At 36.3% G+C, this 15,529-nt stretch overlaps 1 protein-coding gene across 13 annotated transcripts in view; it reads left to right on the top strand.

The window, feature by feature from the left end:
• The first annotated feature begins 265 nt into the window (after positions 1–265).
• The window catches only part of CEP44 (centrosomal protein 44), a 34,827-nt gene continuing 19,563 nt past the window's right edge, over positions 266–15,529 (top strand). For 4 of the 13 annotated variants that reach the window (XM_042243554.2, XM_060411043.1, XM_060411042.1 and 1 more), the window contains exons 1-9: positions 266–433; positions 1,618–1,726; positions 1,822–2,001; positions 3,148–3,195; positions 8,075–8,213; positions 10,844–10,991; positions 12,144–12,290; positions 12,915–13,037; positions 15,060–15,221. In XM_042243554.2, the coding sequence (XP_042099488.1) occupies positions 8,125–8,213; positions 10,844–10,991; positions 12,144–12,290; positions 12,915–13,037; positions 15,060–15,221 (669 nt within the window). In that variant the 5' untranslated portion in view covers positions 266–433; positions 1,618–1,726; positions 1,822–2,001; positions 3,148–3,195; positions 8,075–8,124. Of the gene's footprint in view, positions 644–1,617; positions 1,727–1,821; positions 2,002–3,147; positions 3,196–8,074; positions 8,214–10,843; positions 10,992–12,143; positions 12,291–12,914; positions 13,038–15,059; positions 15,222–15,529 lie in introns of all 13 variants that reach the window. The other 9 variants (XM_012129326.4, XM_012129346.4, XM_012129337.4 and 6 more) reach the window with 3 other exon arrangements.

The raw sequence follows: 15,529 nt of genomic DNA, 5'->3' as shown, positions 1-15,529 counted from the left end.
GAGGCTTCAGAAAGTATTTTCATCTCCATGGTCTACGATTCGTCACAGGGTCTCGGCTTCTCATTTCCCAATTCGAGCCCCTCTGAGTCTCAAAACTGGGCAGACTTCCAGTCTGCAGCTTGGGATCTGACAGAATGTAGAAAAACCTCTCGGCAGGACGAGTCTTCCAAGGGCTCTGGATAGACATTCTGTGGAATCTGCGGCGGAGAATCCAGGGACATGGGGGAGCCGACAGCTTTGAAGGTCCTGCCGCGGTGCTCCGAATACAAACGGTCGGCGCGAGAAGCGCGCCCCGGGAGCGGCGTCGGGCCGCAAGGACTCGTTGCTGGAGGCTGGGCTCCCGGGGTTCTCGGGCTGCATATGCTACCACCTCCTTTGCCCGTTGTGCGGGGCCAGAGGCCTTCGGAGCCCTTTCTTTGCTGGGCGGTTCTGGGTGAGCGCGGAGGAGCCGACGGGGCTGCCCCCGGGATTTGGCGGGGGTCGCCTCTCCTCCCTGCCCTAACCGAAGCCCTGGGAAACAGCTCTGTCTTATACTTTTAAATTAAGTGGGAGGAGGAGAGCCCTAGATGTGCCTTGCCCATGAACCCGACTGGGATATCCTTTTGATAACGTCCAAGTGGGAAGAGCTCATCCTCTCAGAAAGGTTATGACTTAGGGTCCTGGACGGACCGATTCCTCTTACTGGAGCCTCTGAGCTAAGCAATCCGGTTCCTCGCAAATACTGATGAGAGGGAAGAGCTGAGGATAGTTGATGTTTTCCTTGTTTTACTTTTCCCGAGTATTTCAGGGGGAAAGAAAAAGTACTTCACTTTGTTACAGGACTGGATTTTTTCGTTACTGGGGGAAAAAAAATACTGAAATTTGGATTCTGGAATCAGGGCTGTAGTAGACTTTTTCTAAAATTACCCGCAGACCTTTACACGGTTTTATATATGAACACAGCTGTCCCGCAGAGTTATATACTTGACCCTTACTCCCCCTTTCCCCCAATTTTCTTTTCTATTATTTTTAATAGATGATATCAATAGCTGTCACAAACTCTTAGTCATCAACCATAGTCCTTACAGCGATCGGTTTAATTGCTTCATTCTGAACAAAAATCACTGAGTTCATTGGCATTCCATTGGGAGGTGTCATTTAATGACCTTTAGTGGCAGTGAGACTGAATTAGATTAATCGTCTTAAACTGCTATTTTATACCGTTTTCACGATGCCTCCTATAATACAGTGGGGCAGATCTAACTCGTAGCAGAGAACTCTGGAGGAAGCTAGGCAGCAATATTGAGACCATTTAGTGATTGAATCTGTGCTACAAGCTGAGTGGTATATGCCTTGTCTTTTAATTTCTTTTTATAAGTGTTATAAAGTGAAAATGTTAAGTGACTTCTTAAAAAGTTATTTTTCATGTCTGAAACTACTGTGTTAAAATGTGCACAATTCCTACATTGGCGTTTTGTTAATGTCTTGATTTTTAGTGATTTTCAGTTTTATAATAAACTGTAGAGCCTTCCATGAAAATGTAGAGCAGTAGCTGTAATTTTTTTCTGTAATACTCAATTTTTTTGATCCTTTAATTTTTTTCTTTCCTATTTTATCACTTATCTTCCTCACCTACAGATCCCAGCTGTACTTTTATCATACTCTTCTTCAGAATATTTATTCTACTGGTACAGAAGAGGATGTGTTCCAGGGACATACTTTGTTGTCAGAAACTCCATTAGCAGAGGTAGAAATAATGAGACATTAATATATGTTACAGGACTTAAGAGAAAAGAAAGATACTATAAAGTGTTAAATAAAACAAAATTTCATGTATCACAGAGATGGAATATACCTCAAAAAGGGTTAAAAGAAATCTGTGGAAAGAGATAAAATTTATACTAAATTATAGAATGTCTTAGGAGAAAATGTGCCCCTAGAAGAATTGATTAAGGTACATGGGTCTGGAGCCTTCCCAGGTGGCACGAGCAGTAAAGAACCCACCTGCCAATACAGGAGAAGGTAAGAGACTCAGGTTCTATTCCTGGGTGGGGAGGATTCCCTGGAGGAAGGCATGGCAACTCCAGTTTTCTTGCCTGGAGAATCCCAGGGATAGAGGAGCCTTGCAGACTACACACCGGAGTTGCAAAGAGTCGGAGGCAACTGAAGCAACTTAGCACTTGCACCTGGGTCTGGAACTTAACAGACTAAGACCTACTATATTGGCCAGTGACAACACCCAAAAATATATATATTTTTTGCAGTCAACAGCCAGATTAATTCCTACTTCATCTTTTCCAGGAAAATTAAGGCTGGTCTTGGGAAGTCATCCTTAACCGCTTCCCTATGTACATATTTTCCGCCAGTTATCCTGAAAGATGTTAAATAAGGTTGATCTTTCTTGGCCAATATATTGTTGAAAGTGAGTTTAGAATGACTTCCTTTTTTTTCTAGTTTTTTTTGCACTTGAAATTTCCTCTGCTTAAAAATGTAAATGCTTAGTTGAGGTGGTTGATTGGCTGGAAAATATTGACTAAAACTCACATATGAGCATTTAAAAGTATATTCGATAATGTATTCTTTACCGTGTGGATAAAGGAGGGGAGACTTGGAACAGGAAGTGAAAGTGAAAGTTGCGCTGGACTCTTTGTGACCCCATGGACTTATACAGTCAATGGAATTCTCCAGGCCAGAATACTGGAGTGGGCAGCCTTTCCCTTCTCCAGGGGATCTTCCCAACCCAGGGATCGATCCCAGGTTTCCTGCATTGCAGTCAGCTTATTTACCAACTGAGCCACAAGGGAAGCCCAAGAATACTTCAGTGGGTAACCTATCCCTTCTCCAGGGGATCTTCCCAATCCAGGAATCTAACCTGGGTATTCTGCATTACAGACTATTCTTTACCAGCTGAGCTATAAAGAAAAAGATAGTACGTTTAAGAGAAGGAAAGGGTACAGAATTGCGGCCAGTGGCTTAATATAGAAAGTTTGCTAAATCTAGGATTTTGCACATTTGTACCCCATCTCAGGTTATATATAGATACAGGGAAGGTGTGTGAGAAGGTGATTTGTACCCTAGGTAACTGCTGAGATGTTGACCAGGGGACATGATCATGCTGACTCTAGTTCCCCTGATTTATGGATTGTTCTGTTTTGTTTTTAATGTCAGTGACTTCATTTGAGAGGAGCAGCATTCCCAGAGGATTCAGTACTCAAGGTATTGTTATATATTTGGACAGTTATAAATACTAGATATTTTGAAGTGTGTTACTGAGCTTTGCCTCATTGGTTATAGTTTAGAAGCCCTTTGTCTTTTTCTTGCAAAAGTTTTTAACCATTTGTTTACCTGTTTAGGTACCTCCCTTGGGAATAACCTCCTTTAGTCTAAAGAAAGCCCTGCCCCATGCAATAAAATGAGTCATTTAAAAATGTAATTCCATGATATTTTCTTTGAGATTTAAAAAAATGAACCATTTAAAATCTCAAATATTGTTCATATCTTTTTGTGCACATAAAAGTACATACATATTCTGTTATTTGTATCCATTGGCCTCATACTCCTGTTTCATGGACCCTGAGTATGTTAGTATATATCACTAATAAGTTCCCCAAAATCATTGTACGACTTGACACTTTCACAGCATTGTGCTCTGTTTCAGATGCTTTGCAACCTTGCCTTTGGGTTTACTTTGTAATTTCATAATGATTAATAAGGTTGCATATCTTTTCACATTTTTGTTGTTTTCACGTTTACTTTTCTGTAAAGTTCCTGTTCAGATCTCTTCCCTGTTTTTCTGTTGAGTTGTCTTATTACTTTGTAGGATTTTTAAAAAAAATCTTTTTGTTGCTTATATATATTGACAGTATCAGCTTCCCCTCAATGACGTATCTTTCCATTCTCCTAATGGTATCTTTCGATGAACAGAAGATAGAAAGTTTATTGTGGCTCATTTTATCAGTCTTAAATCTTTTTGTACTTGAAGAATCATGTATTCTATTCTGTAATCTCCAAAAAGCCTATCTGTCGTATATTTCACATTTAGATCTTTGACAAACCTGTAATTGATTGTAAAGGATATAAAATTCCCTTTACATCAAGGAGGTCAACATTTATTTAGCCCATCTGGGTATTCAGTTGACACAGTACACTTTATTGAAAAAGAGCATCCATTCTCCAGGGCTATTCTCCATCAACTTTGTCATAAGTCTAGTGTTGATATATGCATGGTCTATTTCTGTGCATTTTTCTGTTTCATTGTTGTGTTGGTAGATTCTAAATTTAACTTTATAATGACTCTCCATATCCAATGGTTGAATTTTCCAATTTTAATCATCTTCACCATGGTGTTATTTCCCATTTATCTTTTGCATATCTATGCAAATTTTAGAATCAGCTTGTGAATTTCCACCTTTAAAAAACTATAGTGTGTTTTGGTGGGGCATGTGCTGGAGGGAATTCCTTGACTTATGAGATCAACTTATTGAGTCTTTAAATCCTTGATCTGAATGTAGACCTCTTATTTAGGGCTTTATATCAATAAAGTTTTCTGTTTTTTTGTTTTGTTTGAGGTCTTACAGATCCGTTTTAAATTTATTCACACATTTATGATATTTAAGGCTAGTGAATTATTTATACATATAATTTTAAACATATTTTCTAAATTATTTGAGAAATAACAGAGAAATACAATCGATATTTGTATATTGACCTTCAGTCCAGCAACCTTGCTAAATTCGTTTTATTTCTTTTGAATTTTTTCAAATACAATCTGTGAGTAGTAACATTTTTATTTCCTTCCTTTTTAGTTTTTATTTCTTTTTCTTGTTTTTTTGTACTAAGACCCATAGTACAATATTGAATAGAAATGGTAAGAATAAACTTGCCTTTTCCCCATCTCAGGAAGAAAGGTTTCAATATTTCACCTTTACATATGATGTTTACAGTAAATTTTTTGTAAATATCCTGTACATGATGGCAAGCAGTTCCCTTCTATTCCTAAGTATTGTAAATGTTGAATTTTATCAAATGCTTATTTTACATATATTGAAATCATTATAAGACTTTTTTTCTTTATTTTTTCACAGTGAGTTATGCTGATTTTTGTTGTTGTTCAGATAGTTTCAGCTTTGATCTCTGGAAGCTGTTTCATTCCCTATGACATACTCCTATCAGTGTGGGATTGGTTTCTTTGTTTTGTGTGTACTTTTTTACTTTCTAGAATGATAATAATGATAAAACGAGCCTCAGGCTCATCTTGTATATTTCCTGCCCCAGTCTGAGAATTGGCCATTTCTCCAGGGAGCCAGCATTGCACATATTTCTGTATCTATATTAAGCTAAACATGAGTTCACACTGATATGTTGAACTAATCCGCAAGGCAGGGCTGATTCCAGTCGCCTCCCTTTGCTTCTCTGTAAACTCCCACTCCAGCAATGAGAATCATACCTTCTACTGTTCAGCCATCCATTTACCTAATTGTTCAATTCCAGCGTATATGTGTAGAAGCATCATAACTCTGATGTACATGGAAAACGACTTTATACTTAGAGTACAGTGTTTATGTGCAGTTCATTTTTCCTTTAGTCTTCTAGATGCCTCTCATTTCCAAAGTTAACTTAGCTTTCGACTTTTTCACCTTCCCCTTCTTTGGGGTTGCTTTGCACATTAACTGTTTGTGATCTTTCTTCTTACTTCTGAATCCTTGCAGCCATAATCTCTAGTTTTATTGTCTTTACAGTTTTGCCTTTTCCAGAGTGTCATAAAATGGAAAACAAACAATATGTAGTCTTTTCAAACTTGTTTCTTTTACTTAAGTAAGCAAGTAAGTAAAGTCACTCAGTCGTGTCCGACTCTTTGTGGAGCCCACCAGGCTCCTCAGTCCATGGGATTCTCCAGGCAAGAATACTGAAATGGGTTGCCATTTCCTTCTCCAAGGGATCTTCCTGACCTAGGGATCAAACCTGGGTCTCCTGCATTGGAGGCAGATGCTTTAACCTCTGAGCCACCAGGGAAGCCTTTTACTTAGCAAGATGCATTAAGGTTCATTTCTGTCTTGGTTGCCTTTCTTTGTTGTTGAATGATATACTGTTGTATAGATGTATTAGTTGTTTTTTTTTTTAATTCATTTGCCTATTGAAGGACATCCTAATATCTTTTGGTTTTGGATGATTAAGAGGAAGCTACTATAAACATTTCCATGCAGAATCTTGTATGTACATTTAAAATTTTGAGTCAGTTGGGTAAATACTAGCACAACTGCTGATTGTGTGACATTTAGCTTTGTAAGAGTCTGCCAGACCATCTTCCAACATGACTATGCAGTTCGCATTCCCACCTACCAAAAATTTGAGTTCTTGTTGCTATTCTCATAGGCATTTGGTACTGTCAGTTTTTTGGATTCTAACCATTATAATAAGATATGCAGTGGTGTCATTTTTTAATGTATAATTACATAATGACATTTGATGTTGAGCATCTTACATGCTTATTTGCCATCTATATCTTCTTTGGGGCTTTCCAGGTGGCTCAGTGGTAAAGAATCTGCCTGCCAAGTAGGAAACGGGAGTTTGATACCTAGGTCAGGAAGATCCCATGCAGGAGGAAATAGCAACCTACTCCAGTATTCTTCCTTGGGAAATCCCATGGACAGAGGAGCCTGGCCCATGAGTTCACAGAGAGTCAGACACACTTAAACCACCACCACCACATCTTTAATGAGACTTTCAGATACTAGGCCCATTTTTAAATAGGGTTGTTTTCTTACTCTAACATTTAAGAGTTCTTTGTGTACTTTGGAAATAAGTCTTTTATCTAGTATGTATTTTATAAATATTCTATCTGTGACCTATCTGTTCATTCTCTAACAGTGTATTTTGTAGAAGTTTTAAATTTTAATGAATTCCAACTCAATATTTTGTGGGTTGTGCTGATTTTTCTAAAAACTCATTGTTAAACCTGGGGATCAGAGGTAGTTGCCTATCGGAGCAGGTTATATATGGAGGGAGGGAGTGGAAGCAGAGGAACAGTGAATCTCTAGGGTTTAGTTGCTTCTTATGTCAACCTTCAAATAATCATTCTTATTTCAAGCCCCTGGCTGTACCCCTCAGGAAAATCAAGGACCCTCATTTCTGAACCTGTCTTGCTGTTGTCGGTTTCCTCCTAAATAGGTGGATGGGATTGATCTAACTTTGCTCTGCTAGGTTGGTTGTTAACTCATCCATCTGTTTTCCATCTTCCAAAATTTTGTCATGTGGAGTCCCCTCTGGTTTTCTTTTTCCTAATGAGTATATATGGTTGCTAATCATTTACTTTCATTTTACTGGAGTTTAGAAAAGGGAATAAAGGTAACATACATTTTAATCTGCCATACGTAATTAGCCGAATCCTGAATTTTTTTTAACTCATCTATTTTTATTTTTTAAGCAAGCCATCTGATTTACAGCTATGTAAGTTCAGAGCCCTGGGAATACCGACTAAACCTGTGCTTAATTTCTTTGTCTCCATTTCCTACTGATTTTATTATGTACCCTTTAAAAAGTAGCCAAAATAGTCATTGATAGAGATTATTTTAGGGGGATATGTCTTCCCAAATGGTACTTTGTTGTACCATAATTTAAGTATTTGCAAAAGTGTCATATGATATCAGTGGTAAAGAATCTGCATGCCAATGCAGGAGGCACAAGAGATGTGGGTTCAATCCCTGAGTTGGAAAGCTGCCCTGGAGGAGGAAATGGCAACCTACTCCAGTATTCTTGGCCTGGAAAATGCTATGGACAGAGGAGCCCATGGGCTACAGTCCATGGGATCACAGAGTCAGACATGACTGAGAACACACACATGTGATATCAGACTCACTGTAAGAAGATGAGCATCTGGCAAACTTACTTTTTTTCTTTTAATGAAAAAATACTGAAGGGAAAAGTGCACATGACATTCAGGAATATATAGAGGATACCAGACCAATAGGGAAGATAAATTGGGGAAAAATAGCTAAAATAAATACTTTAAGTGTGTATGAGCTATGAACAAAAGAGATTAAATAAGCTTCAGAAATACAAAGAGTTAAACAATGTCTCATGGATTTTTTTTTTTCAGGTGAAAAATTAGATGATTTTCAAAGCTGGAGTTGAATCAAACGTTAAATAATGGCAACAGGTGATTTAAAAAGAAGCTTACGGAACTTAGAACAAGTGCTTCGCTCGCTAAATTATCCTAGAGAGGTGGATTGTGTAGGGTAAGCTGCAATATTGAACTTCTTTGTATTATTTTCACTAATGATGTGAGGTAACATTTGACATGGGAGGAATATCTAAATAAAAATACAGATTTTATATAGGTCCTTTAATTTTTTTCATCGAAGTTACTGAGATATTTTAGAAAGCAGTTAGGAGTTTGTTTCTAAGTAGGAATTAATGAAAAATTCCAACTCAAGAGATTTGAAACAGCTTTTAGAAGTAGAAGCACGATATTGTAAGTATGGTCTCTGTACAACTTTTAATCTCATAGAAGTATAATGGATTTCATTAATTCTTTAGTTTACCAGCCTCCCACATTTAGTTGGGTGGTATTCCTTTTTGATTTGGAAGATTCTAGTTAACAGATTTCTTATGACAATTTATATCACACTTGTAGATTGTTATTAAGCTATCTCACTTAATAGCCCCACTTTGAACCATTTGCTTTAGTTTCCATTGTCCAAATATGACTGACTTGCCTTTATAAAATATAGCAACATATGTTTCTTCTCTAATTCTGCTAGTCTAATATACACTCCTATCATTCTTTAGCCTTTGATACCTCTTTTCCTTCCTATGTGGGGTTGCTGACTGATTAAATATTTCTCCCAGGAGAATGCAGCTTGACGTCTGGTGCTTTTATTCAATTCACTGCTGTTTCCCCCTTTCTAGAACTGCATGGAACATCTTAGAAGCTAATTAGACATTTATTCTATGAATATATTGAGGGACAAGTTCATATTAGGTATGTGTTCAAGTAGTGAGTGAACCTGAGTTAAACCAACTCAGTAGCATCCAAGATATTCTCATTGTGAATCAGGGAAAACTAACTAAGAGAAGGCTGCCATTGAAAGAGTAGTGAAGAGACAAGGGAAAGTTTAGCTCAGATGACTGTTATTACGACCATCATCTGTGAGAAGCAGAAGGTTATTCCCTAATCTGCTCCCGTACTATGTTCCGGTCATATATTGGTTTCTCAAAACAAGGACATCTCTGCTATCCAGACTTGCAGGGACTAATCAGTTTGAGTAACCACATTTTCTTCTTCCCACTTTTAAGCATTAACATTTTAAAAGGCATTTTGGATAGAAATAATTCTGAAATGTACTGATTATTCTCCTCTCTTCTGAGTATAGCTTTCAAACATTTGATTTTTCTTATTGACCTAAGCTTATCATTAAGAACAAGTTTAGATTATTTTATAATGTAGTAATGTCTGCAGGGTTTATTGACACAGGGTTGGGGGAGGTAACACTATCTTGCTGCTTCAGATTGCTCTCCTTGGCCACACACACACACACACACACACACACACACGCATGCACGCACACGCACACATATACCTCCCCTGCCACCCACCCCCCCCCCCATGTATTCTGGGTTTCTTTATACTTTTTCCCTTTTTAAAATTTTATCCTGACATCTGTTGTTTTTGTGTTGGCTTGCCAATTTATAGTATTTGTTTTTCTTACTGTTTCTAGTCTAAGTCTATGGAAACTGGATGACCAAGATTTTTGAGATTATTTAGCAAAAGAGGTATTCATTACAGACTGACTGTTTTCTATTATCATGTTCATAAAATAGACAGATTTTTCTATAAAAAGTACTTTTTCATGTTCTGTTTTGAACTGTCTTACAGAGAGACAGAGTTGCCAGAGCAATTTTCTCATTGAATAAATTATAATTGTACCCATAAAAATAAAAGAGAAACAATTTATTTTTGTCCTGAAAAAACAAAATGTAATGTTATTATATTTGTTCTCTTCCTTATTTTAAAATTGGGGGCAGGATGGGGAGATTTATAGACATGTTTGAATTTTGTGGAAAACAATCATTTGAAGTAAGTGCATTGTTACATCAGTTGAACAAATACTTGCTGTGCTTTGCTGAGAGACAGTCAGTGAAGGCACTTCTTGGTGAGAAAGATGCATGTGTGGAGACAGTTAGACAACAGTACCAGACAAGGGCATGAGGCATCAGGTCCTGAACACCTGGTGAGTTGTTCTAGAGAGATCCTTGTGGGTCAGAAAGATGGCTTCATGGAAGGCTTGAGATTGGATGGATTTATTCATACAGAATGAATGACACATAACTGAAGAGAAAGACATACTTGTCTAGGCTAGAAGAATTAGCATAATCTAACAAGGTAGATTCCAAATGCACCTGATGTCAGGGGAAGATCGTAAACTGGTCAGCCTTGTTAGCAGTGATACCTTTTCCAGTCCTGGTATCCTCATCTGTAACTTAGAATTCATAGTATTTTTCTCTTGGGGGTTTATGATAAAGAGTAAGTGAGGTGATATGAGAATATTTGCAAAACCATAAAGCCTAGTGGCGTACTCTAAGGAGGTACATTTGCTGTATTGGTAGGAGAAAATAGACTAGATCAAGTAAGGCCAGTCTTTGGAAAATCAATAAATACTGTGATAAACAGACTGTTGGTATTGATGCTGAAGAGTTTTTGTTTCATAGTAATTTGGCTGCACTGGTTTAGAGTAGGGGGTGGAATCTGAAGGGTCTCGTGCATCCCCTAATTATTATGGCTGTTGTGTTAAATTATGAGTTTTTAACAGCTTTTCATTGTGGAATTAAGCATATTAAAAATCTTTTTTCTCTTTTTTCCATACAGTTTGGTAAAGGGAGATACAGCAGCCTCTCTGCCCATCATCAGCTATTCCCTTACCTCATACTCACCCTATGTAGCAGAACTTCTGGTCGACTCCAATGTTGAGCTCCTAGCAAAGAATGACTTACGCTTCATAGATACTGTCTATAAGGTATTTTGAGTTTATGAAACAATAATTCTTTTAGAAGTCATTGAATGATTTTTTTAGATCAATATTTTTATAACTCCTTACATATATAGTTGATAGTATTTTCGTATGTATTTATCTTATGTAAATGAAGTCTCTGTTACAATCAAGATGCAATTTGTTTGCTTTTATGTTTCATACTCTAATAAATATGATGACTGGTAAACATTTATCATTGATTATCATTTGTCTATTTTATGTCTGTTTTTAGTAAAGTTTGGTATACTGGCAGAAGTTAGAGTGAATGTAGTTTTATTAAGTAAAATTTGTGGTTCATAGAATTGTGAGTTAATTTATTAATTTAGTTGTTTGTAAGAAGGAACTGCAACTTATATTAGAACAACTTGTGTTCCTTGAGATCTGAAACCGTGTCTTATTATCTACTTTGGCATCTACACTTGTACTACATGTATCCTGGACTTAATCTCTGTTTGATTTTTCAAAGCCCTACTTTGTATCATTAATTTTATTTATGTACTGTGATTTATGTAACCTTAAAAAAATAGTAAAAGCCAATTTATCAAATCAAATTGCTTTTTTTTTCTTTTTTAAGTAAAGAGTTTGATGAGAGGGTAGCTTTTATATGTAGTCTCTGTTTAATCTTCCCTTTCTTTGCTTCTTACCTCAGAAAGCATCCATGGCAGCCTAAAAGGACTTCTAGGAAATCTGAGGTTACACAGAAGAGATTTTGGAAATTACTCTTTTAATCTGTTTCTTTCATTTTACACATGAGAAATTGAAACTGAGTAGCCTACTGACTTGTCTAAAAATTGTCATAATTTCTATAAACAAAGAGAACTATGGTTTTCTGATACCTGGTATTAGCAAGCAAAGGAGTTTTTCTAGTTCCTATGAGAATATTTGAAGCTTTTGATGATTATCTTTTCCATCTTTCTGGATAGCTATCTGGTACATTCCTAGCTACCTGTTTTCTACCTGTTTCCTACTTGATCCGATCTCAGCGCCCCTACAAATCTCTTTAGTGCCCTTTCTATAGTGGCTTAATCCTCTCCCATCTCTTAAAAATGGTAGTACATCCCTGGTCACTTACCATTTTAGATTTTTGAAAGAAATTGCTCCCAACCATTATGCTGGTCTATTATTTCCTCTTTACAGCTTCTTCGTGATCAATTTAATTATAAACCAATCTTGACAAAAAAGCAGTTTATCCAGTGTGGATTTGCAGAATGGAAAATCCAAATTATATGTGATATTTTGAATTGCGTGATGAAAAAGCACAAGGAGTTGAGTAGTCTTGAGAAGGTAATTTTATTAATAGATTTTTAACTTATGTTAAGTGGCTATATTTTAATATATAAAATCAATACCTAGTCAGCAAATTAATGCACAGTACAATTACTGTGCTACTCACAGATTTGAGTGGCCTTACAATGCCAGATGTTTGCTTTAAATACAAGTCATTTGTTTTGACACATTTGTGACTTGAAGCTACTAGTCCTAAACTAATATAACAAACTAACATAATGCATTTTCATCACTTTGTAGTTTTCAAAAAACATGTGGTCTCAGACTTGCAGTATTTGGCAGTCAAATTTCATGAAAATTTAAATGATAGAGGAATTTAATATATATATGCTACCTTCCCACATAGTTTAGAAAGAAAGAAAGAAAGAAAGAAAGAAAGAAAGTGAAGTTGCTCAGTCATGTCCAACTCTTTGCAACCCCATGGACTGTAGCCTAACAGGCTCCTCCCTCCATGGGATTCTCCAGGCAAGAGTACTGAAGTGGGTTGCCGTTTCCTTCTCCAGGGGATCTTCCCGACCCAGGGATCAAACCCGGGTCTCCTGCATTCCAGGCAGACGCTTTAAAATCTGAGCCACCAGGGAAGCACATAGTTTATGAAATCTTAATACCTTTTTTTTTCAGACTCCATCACAACAAAGAAAAAAGACCAGTTCTGCCAAGTCAGAACCTTGTTCAAGTGCTGAGAAGACATCTACTGAACCTGTGGGCATTGATGTCACTGGCAGATATGTGACTTCAGGAAAGGTGGGACAGTACAAAGACAGTGTGTCGCGTTAAGAATTACCTGCCTGACTGATCCAACACACAAGGTTCACTTTTCTGCCTAACATCTAGAAAAACATTCTATTCAAACAGTAGAGTGTAAGGATTTTTCACAATACATATCGTGTATTTTCTGGGAACATTCCTAAAGTTAGAAGAAGAGGGTAGAAATGTACAGTTGAACATGTTTTCTCTTTATATTTCTAATCCCAAATTCTGCCTCTTGTGATGGTGAAAATTTACTCTTAATTATGTATCTAATCTTCCTAAAGGCCTTCGCTTTAGTTCTAGGTCTGGATTTATATACATTTATATTTTTGTACCAGGAATATAGGTTAGCCAATGGTTGATAGTCCTTAAATCTGTAATCTGGTTTGGGGATGGTGTTCTGAATATTTTCTATTCGTTGGCCGATACTTTCCCTGTCCTTGTCTGCTTCAAGAAGCTGTGGCTGAATGAGTTCAATGCATTTAGGGATAGTTTTTCTATCTCCAAGGGAAAATGAAACCATAATATTATTTTATAATGGTGAATATGCTTTCAGCTGTCTTCCGCATGGGGCAAACCCATCGAGACTGAAGGATAGACTATCAGACAAATAATCAATGTGTCATTAGATATAGGATTTGAGTATATTTGAGTAAGATTCAGGGAGTTATTTTTCCCCAATTCATAATATGAGTTATATTATGAGTAAAGTATAAATAAATTCACAGATTCTGCTTATATAACTCATGAATTTATTCTGCTTATATAACTGTGAATTTATTTATACTTTACTCCATTATAAAATGTAGTGACACTTAACTATACTAAAAAGGCTGCTATGTCAGGAACTTAAAAAGAAAACTGTGCCTGTTCTGTCTCAGGTAATGAGGGCACTGTGAAAACAAATGTAACTGTCCTGAATCCTTTCCCAACTAGAATTTATCTAAACAGGGAATTTCTTATTCCAGATTTTTCAGATCTTCATTGTGCTTTTTTAGCACAGTATTAGGTACACTGTAAGGACTTAATGAATCTGAGTTGATATAACCAAATGCATTTTTCAATCTTCTATTTCAGTGTGGGGCTGAGAAATGATCTAAATTGTCTTAACGGAAAAAGATACAAAATTTTAAGACATTAGACTTATTTTTAATTTTCTTAAAATTTCTTTTGTTATCCATCAGAGTTTTATTAATTATATCAAAATTATCAGAAACTTGGGTAGGTATTAAAATTCTTCCAATTTAGAGAAGTTGGAGTCAGTAAGTACCCTGGTTTACATGAGAAGCTGAGTCAGTGCTAAAGCGAATTGTCTCCTTCTCCCATGCTGTTTTGGAGTGCTAGTGTAACTTCTGTGTCAGTGTGTGCTGAGTTTTCATTGTATATATGCAGATTGTCTGTAGAAAAGGAACTGACAGAAGAGTCCTGCATAAATGCAGTTTCACCTAAAGCCTTCCTCTCAATGCTTTCCTTTTGTAATTGTTATTGAGGAGGGTCTGATGTTTTGTGGTTTATTTAATAGAAAAAAAACATTGTAATGAGTCCTACTCATAAAGCCACCTCAATTATCTATATGCATGAATAGTGTGTTAACCTTTTAAAAACAACTTCCTCTTATGGACCGTCTCAAATATTTACCAAAGTATCCATTCAGAGTTTTAGCAATTTGTCAACTCTTTGCTAATCTTCTTTTATCTTAATTGTAATCACTTTTCTCAACATCTTTTCCCCCAAATTGAAACCTTTTGAAACAAGTCACAGACATTGTTGAATAGATTATTTCAATATTTTGTAAAATATAAAAATACTTTTTAAAAATCATGACCACAACTTTATCATCACATATAAAATATTAATAAATTTGTAATATTTGGTGTATCCATATATGGTAATTTATACTTCTATAAATCTTAAATGGAAAATAGGATGTTTGTTTTGAAAAATTACTATGTGTGTGTTTAAAATAATTGTGGAAGAGAACATGAAAGCATCTCTGATGTATTTTTCTCTATGCAGAAGAAAGCTGTGGTGATCCGACATCTGTACAATGAAGATGGTGCTGACATTTCTGAAGATACAGTAACAGATGTTAACGAAGCATTTGATGTTTGTGACTTAAAGGCTGCTGAAATAACAATTCCTGAATTACAGGTTCCTGACATTAACTGTGAACAACAAGTAAGAATTTGGGGCTTCTTGAACCAGTATTTCTTGCTTTGATGTACATAATTATTTAAGTGTCTAACCTTTGTAACATTTCTAGTCTTTTAAACTATTGATCATGACATGTTACCATTACTTAAGAATCACTAAGTCTTACTGAATATAATTAAAAAGATATTATTTGCTCTTCATGTTTAGGGTACTAGGAGAGATGATGCAAAGACGAATAAGACATAGGACTTCTTCACGCTTTACAGTCTAGTGAGAGACATAGACTACTTTGTCGTGAAGGTTCTTTTCCACCTCTTCCCTATATTGATGAA

The sequence above is a fragment of the Ovis aries genome, chromosome 2 (genome assembly GCF_016772045.2).
Source record: "Ovis aries strain OAR_USU_Benz2616 breed Rambouillet chromosome 2, ARS-UI_Ramb_v3.0, whole genome shotgun sequence".
Taxonomy (NCBI): Eukaryota; Metazoa; Chordata; class Mammalia; order Artiodactyla; family Bovidae; genus Ovis; species Ovis aries.
The sequence above is the reverse complement of the archived record's forward strand: the minus strand, read 5'-3'. Positions and strand labels throughout refer to the sequence as shown.